The sequence below is a fragment of the Melitaea cinxia genome, chromosome 27 (assembly GCF_905220565.1).
Source record: "Melitaea cinxia chromosome 27, ilMelCinx1.1, whole genome shotgun sequence".
In the NCBI taxonomy this organism is placed as follows: Eukaryota; Metazoa; Arthropoda; class Insecta; order Lepidoptera; family Nymphalidae; genus Melitaea; species Melitaea cinxia.
The window spans coordinates 10,616,705-10,631,028 of NC_059420.1; the positions used below are offsets into that span (position 1 = coordinate 10,616,705).

Here is a 14,324-nt window from a genome sequence, read left to right on the forward strand (position 1 = left end):
TCTGTTCCTTTTAGTAGAAATCCCAAAATAAAGACTATATTCGCGTTCTCTAAAACAAGAAATTAATTTCTATTAATACATAATTTCTATATTTACGATTAGCATTTAAACTGCATTATAATTACAATATTCACTTACCTAAAACAAGAAAAACAACATTTAAAGCCTTTATTAAACTAATTTTCTTATAAGCTTAATGTAAGAATATTTCTGTCATCACATCAAAGTTTTATTTTTCTGTCCTGACAATAAAATAAACAAAAAGGAACAGGGAGTGTGACAGATGTGTTACAAGGCCCTTAAATGTTCCTCTACGTCCTAGATAATATGTAAGAGAAGTATCTAGACTCTAGGATGTAATTTGAAGTAGTTAAGTGCTTATTGTAGCACAATACTACACTTTCCACAAAAGGTTTGCGATACGCCAACACAGGATACTTGCGGCGAATTCTCTTCTCGGCCCATACAGGCCAATAACCAATTTGGTCCTATCGCACAGTTGTCAGAGGGAAATATTGGGCTGGACCCTTATGCTTTTTAGCCTTGATTTCAGATTCAATACTTCGCTTTCTTTATAAAGCAGCCAGGCACTGGAAATTATACGAACTAAAAAACTAATAAAACATCCGGACCTACCATCTTTTGCTTCGTAGTTTTATTTTATACTGACCCATTATAATGTCGATCAAATCGACGCCGCCCTTATGGCGATTATAATTATTCTCTAATTACCTTTGGGCATTTAATGGTCATATACCTTTTATTATTTATTAATGGTCATATACCTTTTATTAGCGTCTTCGGTGCGACAAAGCCAGTACTGCGGTCACCAACCCGCCTGCCCAGCGTGGTGATTATGAGCAAAACACGTGAGTGTACGCCATTGTTGGCACGAACATGTGGAGGCCTGTGTCCAGCAGTGGACTGTATAAGCTGTAATGATACCTTTTATTCACCTTATAGTATCTTGTGACTTGGGTAGCTAACCCACAAAACTTGATGCTAGTGTACTAACTTTATTGTCTTTCCAGGCGACTGTGGATATTTCTTATCGTTAGTTTTTTGAGATCTCTTTATCCGTTGGTAGTTTGCAGTCTGGTATGCGGCTACGTCGGGTGGTACCAAAACTTAGTATGCCTTGTTGCAATTGCTTTAATCTCAATTTTGCACAACACCGTAAACAGCGTTAAGATAACAAAATTTATTATTTTTTAAACATACATTACATTTATCCATACTTGACAACTGTTGCATGTACAATATTGATTACGTAATGAAGATAATTACCTATAATTTTCTTAAAACCTAATTAATTTTACAATTCTTAACTACATATTTTATGTCTACATTTGTAAACTACAACATACTCTACAATTGTCAAAAGAAAAAAAAATAAGTCGATTTGAGAACCTCTTCGTTTTTTTAAGTCAAAGAAAATTCCGATTTCTTAAAAAATACAATTTTATATTTTAGATATAAAAGGTCCCCTTTAATAGCTTTTATAATAAATAAATTAAAAAATGTTGATATTAAAAACTGTTCCTTAAAACAGCGTCTATAAAAACGCTCTGAGATTTTTTTTTTGTGAAATGATTGGAAAAAAAGTTTCATCGGCGATCGATTTTTATAGATTTACGCTGATAACTTTTTATTTATGATTCTACGACTAGAGGTTGTAGATAATTTTATTTTCAACCAAAAATGTTAAATAACTTTTTTGTAAGACTTATTCGACAGATGAACCATTTTTACATTTGAACCTGTTTTTCCAAGATTGCGGACGTGCGATAAGAGTTGCAACCCCACAAACTTCAATTTAACCTTACACTAACCCCCCTTCATATCTAAAAAATAAAATTGCGTCCTCTGACAAACGCACGCTTAGCCAAAAAAAAAAACGTAACATTTCAATGGATGGAATGATTCACTTCATATATTTTTAATTTATTTTAAGACTGAAGAAAACGCAATAAAGAAAATTATGCAGGAAAGGTCAGTGACATACAGTAGCGAAAATGTAGCGATAAATGTCTACAAATACCCGAATTAATAATATTATGAATAATAAAGTAGAATCGTTAAGAAACTCAGGCATTAATAATGATTGGTCACGGTCTAAAGTTCAATAAAAAATAAATACCTTTTTTTGGCTCCGCTATAAAAGAAAGGTAAATAAAATTTTTACTAACGATGTATTTAAATATATATTTTGTATATTTAAATAAATACAAAGTTGTATTTAAATTGATGTTCGTTACTCTGTCACGTCAAAACGATTGAACGGGTATTTTTTACCACGCTTTTATTAGCTTGGGTTGTATGTATGTATGTATGTATATATTTAATGGAATCTTTGAGTATAATTTTCACCAATTTCCAGAAGTTTGATTAATTTGAAACTTTGCACACGTATAGAGGACCGAGAATAATGCAATAATTCAATTACAGTTTCCCAATATCCTTATTAGGACTGCCAGGATTAATAAATTCTTTCGTGGACCTTCTGTAAGGAATTAGGAGAGATCTTTGAGCATAATTTTCACCAATTTCCAGAAGTTTGATTCATTTGAAATTTTGCACACGTATCGAGGACCGATGACAATGCAATAATTCAATAACAGATTCTCAATATCCTTTCAAATTTAGACGGTATTCGGATTGAAGAATTTGATTGCTCTAAGTTAACAGGAAAAAATCCATGCAACAGTGAAGCCTTACACGAAATGACTAGATTACGAAATAGTTCGTAAGGTCTTTCAATACTATCACATGTCCGCAAATAATTAATTGAAAAATCGAACTAAAAATAAAAAATATAAATTATATTAAAAAATAAAAAATAAAATACCACACTTTTAGAGCTAATCGAATCAAAGAGTAGAAAATAACAATCAATCATAATTAATCACTTCAAAATAAAATTATAATAAAATATAAGTTATTAAGAGAATAATTCAATTCTGAGTAAAAAGCGGGGTGCTTGATATATTAAATGTAACAAATATTCTACTTGCAACTATCTATGTGCGGAGAGTTATAAAAACCTACTACCTAAAAAGTTATAACAATATAAAAAAATTCACCCTAGGTTTTTTATTCTGAAATAAACTATTCTCTTAATAACTTAAATTTTAATATAATTTTATTTTTAAGTAATTAATTTTGACTGATTGTTCGATCTTCTACTACTGTAATATAAACTCTTTGTAATTAAAAAATAATTTTCTACTTTTTAGTTCGATTAGCTATAAAAGCGTGGATTTTTAGTTTTTTTTTTAACTATAATTTATTTATCTTGTCACTGTGGTGGTAAGCAGTCATACGATTCCACTGATGCTTAGCGGTTATCTTAGCATATGGATGCCTGCAACGTTGTGTGTAGTGTGTAACGTGTTGTCGACCCTACCCCTCCCCTAACTTAACCAGTAAACTAAGTTTGAAAATATGTAAATTTATAGGTATCTACATACCCAAACGGCGGTGTTTATAATCCAAAATAAACCAAAAGATATATCCATAAAATGCTGTCCACAGTCACTATTCTACGTAGACGAAGTCGCGGGCACATCTAGTCAATAATTAATTATTATTAACCTTAAGGTTGAACCTATAAAATTAATCTAAAATTATAATAAGTCATTGTTTATTCACAATGAAATTGTATTCACACGTATTGTCAATAAGTATAAATTTATTATTATGAGGATTATCGTGAATTTTAATTGAATAAATTATCGATAATTTAGTATAATAAGGTTTCATTCCGTTGTGCCATTGCATACACAATTTTTATATATTTAAGGAAAGAACGAAGAAATACAAGTTACATATTAAGTGGTGCAACCTAAACAATACATAGTTGAACAGTGCACTGTTTCTAGAGAGTATAAAATACAATATTAAATTATTACAAAGATATCATACTCGGTTACATATATAAGTGTAGCATGAAATTGTACAAATTGTAACTAAATAGTAAAAATTAAAAAGCAGTTTTTATTTATGAATGCTATAAGTCGAATAGTAGCAGAAAATATGGCTGCAAAGTATATTTGCCAGAACACCAATGGCAACGAAATGATTGATCCTATAGAACGCGAAATTGCTGCAGACGTTCATATTGATGATGATTGAGGAGGAGCCATCTGACATAATGTTAGACGATCAGGACCAAGCTGCGGTAACATCGCTGAATATTCAGCAGAGACAACTTTTTAACAAGAGTTGCAAATAAATTATTTCAAAATTTGGATGTTGATGTTATAATAAACATATAATAATAATAATTGTGTTTGCTCGCAAACGAAAAAAAACCGACTTCAATTACATCGACAAGTAATACAACGTAGATCGACGAAAAAATGGTCAAGCAACTCAAAAAGTAGTTATCAGATCTCGATAAAATTTATATAAACATCAGCTTTCGATTAAATTAAAAACTATCAAAATCGGTACACCCAGTAAAAAGTTATTGCGGATTTTTGAGAGTTTCCCTCGATTTCTCTGGGATCCCATCATCAGATCCTGGTTTCCTTATCATGGTACCAAACTAGGGATAGCCTTTTTTTTAACAAAAAAAGAATTATCAAAATCGGTACATCCAGTAGAAAGTTATGCGGTATAATACAACGTAGGTCGACGAAAAAAGCGTCAAGTAAAAACGCATTATTAGATATAACTCGAAAAGTAGTTGTTAGATCTCAAATAAATTTAAATGGGACCAATTGGCACACACTACCTTTCGATTAAAAAAAAAATTGTCGAAATCGGTCCACACGGTCAAAAGTTCTGATGTAACATACATAAAAAAAAAATACACTCGAATTGAGAACCTCCTCCTTTTTTGGAAGTCGGTTAAAAATAGTTTTTATTTTGCTCAAATTATATGGTTTACATTATCTAGAAGCCCTACGACCCGTGCTAGCTTACAAAAGCTGTGTTACAGGCCACAGTGTCTTCCTCAAAAATTAGTTTATTGTTACATAATCAGACTTTGCGGTCAGATAGCGAAAACATGAATGAAACTAGTCTGTAGACAAATATGACAACAACACGATGATAAAACAAAAATTATAAATACAAAATTTGAAAACAAAAAGGTTGACTAAAGTAAAGGTAAGTAAAGGTTGATTAAAGTATGGAAAAAAATATATTTTTCATTAGTGTGTGTTTTATTGTGATTGTTGTGTGTTTAAATATGTGTGCGTGTGTGTATGTGTATGTGTGTGCGTATGAGTATGTAAATGTGTCTGCGTTTTGCTGTGATTTGGAGTGAGTTTGACCTATTATTTTATTGACACGAATAAATTTTCAATATTTTCATAGTCTTGTGTTTTAAACCAATTAGTTACTATCTTCTTTAAATCACGGGATAATAATTCTTTAATTTTAATTTTATCTATACAAATATTATAAAGCTGAAGAGTTTGTTTGTTTGTTTGAACGCGCTAATCTACAAAGCTAGCTAAACTACTGGTCCGATTTGAAAAATTATTTGTGTGTTAGATAGCCCATTTATCGAGTAAGGTTATAGGCTATCTATATATATCATCACGCTAAGACCAAAAGAAGCGGAGCACCAATGAAGAATGTTTCAAAATCGGGTGTTCTTTTTCCTTTTGAGAGCTTTCGCTACGTGCGCTGTGAAAACAGTTAAAGTTTCGCAAAAATCACGTATGACAGAATTGATCCTCTTTAAAAGTTCTAAAAAAAAGTCCGTGCCAGCGTATATCTATCTTTTAAGGTTGGCTCACTATAACCTTTTTTATGCTAACCAAGTTTGTTTTAAAATAATGCATTATTTGCGAAGATGTTTTTATAAACATGATATTAATCCTTATCTAAATAAATACGTTATTCATCACAAGTATTTAATTTAAAACATAATAGCCTTTTACATAATTCGATTTCAATGAGTATCTTAGGAGATATTGCAGTTTTAAAATAACATCGCAGCAAAATAATGATCAAGTATTGCGCGCGCCTCTGTTCCACGCGGACGAAGTCGCGCGCAGAAGCTATCTATACATACATACACACTACATATAATAAAATGGTAGGAAAGTCAAAACTGTACATTGAATATTTTTTTAAAAGAATACTTGGAGCGTAATCTACAATCGATACCAAAGCCAAAAATATAGTTTTTAGAAATTTTGTCTGTTTGTCTGTCCGAGATAAACTCAAAAAGTACTGCATAGATTTTCTTCAAATTTGGCACGAATATTATAAAGAAGTCGGGTCAACATATAGGCTACAAATTATCACGCTATCACCTACGGGGAACGAGCAGTGAACCTTTATTTCTTCAACGCATTCTGTAACAACGTGTAATCTAACGACACATATTTGAATGTTGTTGTTATTATCTTAATAACCATGCTATAAGCTAGCTTCACACAATAAATAAAGACATTTTGTAGTATATTTAGTATCAGCATTGCACCCGTGCGAAGCCGGGGCGGGTCTAATAAATAATAGTTTTGGGGAATTGTAATCGAAATGTCTTTTGGCAAAGTAAGTACTTCACATTTCTTGTATAATTCTGATGTCGAGAATCTGTATGGTAGGCTTTTAATGACTTTAAGTAGTGCTCTTTGTGCTCTTTCAGCTTCTAAGAAGTATGTTTTTGAAGCTCCACGCCACGAACTGATACAATACATAATTAAACTTTCTGCAAGTGCCTATATATACACATAATGAGTTTTTCATGTATATTTTCTCTCAATCTCTTAAACACATATATTAATTTCCTTATTATTTGAAAGATTAGATATTTGCAGTTCCCAAGTTAACTTATAATCTAATATTATTCGAAGGTATTTGATTTTATCACTTTTTAACAGGTGTGGACAGTTACATCACTTAGGTCTTAGTAAGTCTTTATTACATGGGTAGGTATGTATTTTCAGCTTAAAATTATTACTAGGTTAGGCCGCGTTGGCGCAACAGTTACAACCATGGATTGTACCTGTTGCGTTGGCGGTTGCGGGTTCGATCCCCGCTCATGACAAACATTTGTATTGGCCATACAGGTGTTTGCTATGGTCTGGGTATTTGTGCAGTCCTTGTGGGTCTCCCCACCGTGCCTCGGAGAGCACGTTAGCAAGCCGTCGGTCCCGGTTGTTATCATGTACATCTGATAGCGATCGTTACTCGAAGTAGGGAATATATCCTCCAACCCATATTGGAGCAGCCTGGTGGATTAAGCTCTGATCCTTCTCCTGCATGGGAAAAGAGGCCTATGCCCAGTCGTGGGATATTACTGGCTGAAGTGTTTGTAGCATCAGTTTTACAAAATGTAATATAATGAGTTTTGTTAATATTTAAACTCAAGAGATTGTCTTCTAGCCAAGCAGAAATTTTCTTTAGACCTCTTTCAGGATGTTCGAATACTGTCTCCCAGTCATTTCCTCTAAAAAGAAAAACTGTATCATCTACAAACATAACAGTATCAGTTCCATGATATAGTAAATTGCATAGATCATTAAAATACAATATAAATAATGTTATATATATTCTTTATATATTACTAGCTAACCCAGCCACGCATTACTTTGGCTCAGTAATTACAATTTATTAAAATATATGTAAATTGTATATTTGAACGTGCCATCTATAATCTATAAATAAAAATACGGCGCCATCTTCCGGATATCTGTGCAAGTTAGATGCCGAACCGCCATCTATTAGGATTTTATAGAACTAACCGATAAATACACTTTCAAGTCGTATAATAAACGTTTAATTTGCAAAATATTCAGATCAATAATTGAGATACGACCCTACTCCCAATCCTCCCCCAGGAGCTCTTTACCTTACTCACGACAGGAACACAACACTACTTGAAAGCAGTATTCTTAGCTGTGATCTTCTGTAAGGTCGAGGTACTTGCTCGGTCGGGCTGCTCCAGATTTCGAGCAGGATATTTCTTGCTGTGCCCTACAACAAATACACGCAAAGTTACAAGCTAGTAAAACACGTTTAAATTAAAATCGAACAAAATAGAAATTAATCACTTTTAGAATTTCCCCACAACATTTTATGTTTATGAATATTTTTTATTTTACTAAATTACTACATACTTAAGATAAAAAACCTTGATTGCTAAATAATTATAAAAAAAAAACCATCGAGAAACATTAAGTTACAAAGTATCTTTTTCCGACTGGATGTTTCGTAAGATATAAGGAAAACGATGAGATTTTAATTAAATAAAGAATTTGCTACCTCATGCTCGCCGTAGTGAAAACGCACTTACTAATTTTACAGCCTAATAACATGATTTTAATCTCGATTGAGTGATTAAAACCTGTATTTCGCGACTTATTCCTAGTTTAAACTCTTGAGTACCTGGGTGACCGAGCTTAGCTCGGTATTTTTAGTAAATCGTGTTTTTTGGAAATCATATTTAAATACGAATTACATATTTATAAAAAATGAATAATATTTATTTTTACCGAAAATAATAAAAAAATATAAGAAATAAAAAATAAATAAATACGCTTACGGTTCAGCCTGTAATATCCCACTACTGGGCATAGGACTCTTTCCCCATATTGGGGAAGGATCAGAGCTTAATCCACCATGCTGCTCCAATGCGGGTTGGTGGATATATTCCCTACTATGAGTAACGATCGCTATCGGGCGTAGATGATAGCAACTGGGACTGACGGATTAACGTGCTCTCCGAGGCACGGTGGGTAGACCCACAAGAACTGCACAAGCACCCAGACCACGACAAACACCTGCATGGCCAATATAAATGTTTGTCATGTGCGGGGATCGAACCCGCAACCACCAGCGCAACAGGTACAAGCCATGGCTGTAATCGTTGCGCCAACGCGGCGCATAAGCAGCGTTAAGAGAACAAAATTTATTATTGTGTAAACAAAGAGTAAAATTCACAGTATATTTATTATACTTATTAGCTGTGCCCGCGACTTCGTCCGCGTGGATTTTAACAAAAAAGTTATGGCTCAGTTTGCAGAGTTATAACATTTCTAAAATAAAAGTAGCCTAAGTTACTCCTTATGACATCATCTATCTGCCAGTAAAAGTCCCGTCAAAATCGGTCCAGCCGTTTCAGAGATTAGCTGGAACAAACAGACGGAAAGACATACAGAGAGTCCAAAATTGTAAAAAATGTTATTTTGGTATATGTACCGTGTATACCATCTGCATTTAGTAAAAAGCGGTTATTTCAATATTACAAACAGATAATCCAATTTTATTTATTTGTATAGATATATACACTTTTTGTATCCGTATATGTATTCTTGTTTTTTAATAATTAATGTGTCAAATTTTAACCTAATTATGATTTGTAAAATGATGTTTCAAAAGGGATTGAAACTGGTTTACATTACATTTTAAAAAAACGATTAAACCCTCTATTTAAAAATGAGATTAATATCAGTTGTAGCATTTTAAATTCATATTTAAACTATATTATTGAAACTTCTAAAACTTTCTTTATCCAAGATTATGATGCACCACTTGTATCATTTACATATTTTAGTAACGAAGCACGAACGCAGTAGTTACAAACTTTATAGAGGTACACAGCAGTAAAATCTTGTTCAAATTTGGAGCAGTCCAGTTGTGAAGTATCTCAACTTCACAGAAGATCACAGCCAAATAATCTGTCAAAGAATGTCGTGATCCTAAGAAGATTATAAATTAATAATAATAACAAAAATAGTAGTATAAAAGAACAAGATAAAAATTCAATAATCCACGTCTCGGCACCGTATGTTAAAGGACGAGTTTACAAGTTTAAAGTCACTCAACTTGCAATTGGATGGGCTATGCTTGGGGTCTCCCTCAAAGATAGGATCAGAAGGAAAACTATCCGCGAGAGAATGAAAGTAACCGACATGTTCCACAGAATTAGTAAGTTGAAGTGGCAGTTGGCCGATGGCCGCTGGAGCAGACGTGTTCTGGAGTGGAGACCGTGTGTTGGCTAACGTAGTGGGACGCCCTCTGGCCCGCTGGAACAACGATCTACGTAAGATTGCTGGTGGCGGCTGAATGAGAAATGCGGAAAATTGGGATGTTTGGCGTGAACTTGCGGTGCCTATGTCCAGTAGTGGACTACGATAGGCTGAAGTGAGTGAGTTGTTATTAAACGAAAACATTATCAGCGTAATTAGTCGAAAAGGGTAATTAAATACGCAGTATTGGGGATAACTCAAAAACTAAACGTCAGATATCGCTCAAATTGAAAAGTAAAAAGTTGTAGAAACAGACACAAAAAGAGAACGACTAAAGAGGTGAGGCTTTTTCTAAGTAAAATAACACACATAATACACAATATAACATTGTTTATATACATATTACAAAAAACATGAAGAGCTATAAAAATTAATTGTAAGATTATTTATTTTTATATATAAATATTTTACAGCTATTTATTAAACCTCAGTCGGTCAAGAGTTCAAGACTATATAATCGATGGCGGTATCACGCGACATCAGTATCTTTTCGGTTTTCAAAAACTAAGTCATGTAATTCAATGTTTGGAGTTTACTAAATTAAGACAAAACAATAATTTAAAATAATTTAAAATTAGAGTTCCGTATCTAATAAATAAAAGTAAGTAGCAAACATTATTTGATATCTTATAATATGTTTGTTGTCCATTAACCCCCACTAGTGGGCGGAGATACATACTAGTATTATTCGGTTCAAGATTATATTAGTGAGTACGTGTGGACTTAGTGGCACTCTATTTCACGTAACACGTAGCCAAACTTTGTAATGATTAGCAATTTATTTGAAAAAAGTAACTGCGGCATTTTTTGCTGATTCTTTTCTGTAGAATTTATATTCTTTTACCTGAGGTAGCAGGAAATATCTTGCTTAAAGTCTGTAGTAGCCCGACTGGTGAAGTACCTCGAGCTTACGGAAGTAAACAGCAAAACAATACTCCTTTCAAGCAGAGTCGTGTTCCTGTGGCGAGTAAGGTGTCCAGAGCTCCTGATTGGGGGTAGGGTGGGTAACGCGCTTGCGATGCGTATGGTGTTGCAGGCGTCTATAAGCTCCAGTATTCGCTTACCATCAGGGGAGCCGTACGCTTGTTTGCCGAACTAGTTTTATAAAAAAATTGAATCAGTGGTAGCTGCAGATTAATTAATTTATTATATTAAAGTACTTTGAAGCATAATTGAAAAAAAATTGAATTGTATTGTTGTGTGTGTGTGTTTTGTTGTGTTTTTACTTGGTTGAACATAGGAATTTAGATTTTAAGTATTTTTGTTACAAATATACGCCGTGCTCAGGTGTCTACAAACTACTTGTTAAGTGAATTTTATATTTGGTAGTGTTAGCTTAAAAAAGGACTTCTGCACGGTGTAGACAATTTGACAATTGACAATTTATTTACCTCTATTTTGTCCTTAGGGGTAGGATTCTCACGAACGCTGAAACAGTCATTTACTCACTTTAATCCCCACCACACCCAAAAACTGAGTTTTCTACTACTAACTACTGATTGTCTCTAACACCACTTTTAACACCTATTTCACTCCCTCAGGGGCAGAATTTTTAAAAATCCTTCCATAGAAAGGTGTAGTACTTAATAATCGGCCCTATATTCAGGGACGATGAATCAGTCAGTAAATCGAAACAAGTTCTTTTAATAATCGACTTCAATAAAAAAGAAGTTTATTCTCATCATCATCATATCAGTTTGAACTGCATGCATGTTATATTATTGGAATTTGATAATATTTGAGTATGATGATCTATTTTAGCTTCCACGTGTCGTACACTTATTTGAAAATAAAAACTACTTATTTATGTACTTACCGATAATCCACGTCTGAGTTTCCTTTGTCCATTTTATGTTTTTTTTTATGTAATTAAAAATTCACATCCACAGGTTCAAAATCCCATGCCTTTTGTTAAACATTATATATCGATACCACAGGCGATTTATTATTAAAAATAAAAATCAACAGTCCTGTGACTGCCTAGAAAAACTAGGATGTGGTCCGACACTGACGGTTTTTTTTTATTTATTTATTTATTTATTTTATAGGTACATCCACAGAATACATACAAAACATTATATATGAATCATTACTACATTATTATCTAATATGTATCCCATTACGGAGTACACAACATCTATCATATATTAATGTCAAGTATAATTAAGATAGCATCACATAAAAAAATTTAAAGTAAAAAGCAAAAATCCTCCTCATTAACAATAAAATTCATTTTAAACGATCAATAATCAAATTTACATAAAAAAAAGTCAAAGGTTAGTCAAGAGAATATTAATAATCCAATATAACTAAAATTTAAATAATTATATCAACATATAAAAATACAATAATTGCTATATGTTACTGTGATATTGATTGCTATGTGAATAATTTGAATGCTTAATTTCGTTTGCTATATCATTGACAAATATAGTAAAAAGAATGGGACCCAAAATTGAACCTTGTGGGACCCCTGATCTTGCGGTGTAACATTTAGATGAGTGTCCTTTAATATTAACTACTAGAGACCGATCAGCTAAATAAGAAGAAAACCAATGCAGAAGAGACCCAGTAATACCAATGCGTTCTAGCTTAGTTAGCAGCAAGCTGTGACTGACCCTGTCAAAAGCACTACTGGAATCAGTATAAATGATATATATATTTAATATATATCAATAAAATATATATAAAATATTATATAAAATATAGATAAATTTTTGTACCTTACAATAATTCTTTGAGATCAAAACATCATTCATTCATTCATTCGTAAACGAGTATATTATTATTTTTATTATCTATGTTTATATTTACACTTATTTGCTAGTTATTATATATCTACGTACACTTATATTCTACTTACAATATACACTTAACCTATGTTACTGTTAGTAAGGGTTTTTTACTAAATATTTATTTATTTATTTATTTGCTTTATTTATTTACTTATCTACTTTTTACTCACAATCACACAAACACATATACATTTCATTATATCATATCATTTCATTATACATTTCATTACATTGCATACTTACATAGATACACCTCTATATTTATCTATCCAAAGATTCACATACATACCTGTGTACCTACAGTTGTTTTGTTGATCAAACGCCGCACCGTTGTCACTATTTCATAGACCTGGACCCCACGCCTGCCCTTAACATATTGAGCAAAGTGTAGCCGAAATGTGATTCTTGTAGAGCCGACGAAATTACAGAACTATCTGATCCTTCTAACTTTGTGTCACTATTATATATTGTTTTTGTGAATAAATCGAGTTTTTCTTTTAATTTTCTTTTACACAAATCCAGTCCTAACAATAGCGAACACAAAAAAACTATCCGATTAAGAGCAGTCGTTCGGATTTACAATTCAGCGATTTATTTTTATTTATATGTATTTCATTATTCCGCAGATAAAATCATGACAGTCTCAAAAACGGACACTATCACAGAGCAATCTATAAACGAAGAGGACCATTTCGAAAAGCTGGTTGCGCCTCAAGCAGCACCACGAAAACATGAAGTCGTTAAGCTTAACCTGATGACCTTCGGTTACGGCCATCTAGCGGCTTTGTACGGGTTATACCTCTTGTGCACAGTTGCTACCTGGAAAACTGTTATATTTCGTAAGTAATCTTTGTGAATAATAAGATAGGTACCTACTAGTTATACATTGGCCAAGATAACTAAACTATACAATCTGATCTATAGTTCTTACGATTAAGACGAACTATACAAAGTTTATCCCTCATATACGTACGTATATTGTTACAGGCTTTTACAAAATCAAAATCAAAAATAGCTTTATTCAAATAGGCTCCAAGAGCACTTACGAATCATCATTTTACAAATTAAAACTTTAAAAATAAATTATTATTTTTGTAAAAGTGAAGCTACCACAGATTCGGAATGTAGATTCTGCAGAGAAGAGTCGGCAAGAAACTCCGCAGTTACTCTTTTGAAAATAATATATAAACTGTGTTTTAGTACAAAATTAGAAACATGTTGCATGAAATACAGCGTCACTAAGTCCACACATCTTTATCAACTATGTAATCCTGCACCGAGTAATAAGCATACAGCAGATAAAATAGGCCCTTAAGGCCAACAACAAAGATTATTTAGGACAATAATATATATATATTCACATTTGCGAATAGAAATACATATCTCATAAATATAGTGACATTGAAATTGAAACCGTTGAAATTGACCATTGAAAAGAATACATACATATCATAAGGTTTTGTCTCTCTGTCTGTTGGATAGATCCACCGTTGGATACTGTTAAATAGCGCTATCCACAACAAGTGAAACAGAT

At 32.6% G+C, this 14,324-nt stretch overlaps 1 protein-coding gene across 1 annotated transcript in view; it reads left to right on the forward strand.

The window, feature by feature from the left end:
• Positions 1-14,324, forward strand: part of LOC123667015 (acyl-CoA Delta(11) desaturase-like) — a 33,864-nt gene that overhangs the window by 1,891 nt on the left and 17,649 nt on the right. The window contains exons 2-3 of the mRNA XM_045601024.1: positions 8,184-8,208; positions 13,470-13,629. Of these exons, the coding sequence (XP_045456980.1) occupies positions 8,184-8,208; positions 13,470-13,629 (185 nt within the window). The remainder of the gene's footprint in view (positions 1-8,183; positions 8,209-13,469; positions 13,630-14,324) is intronic.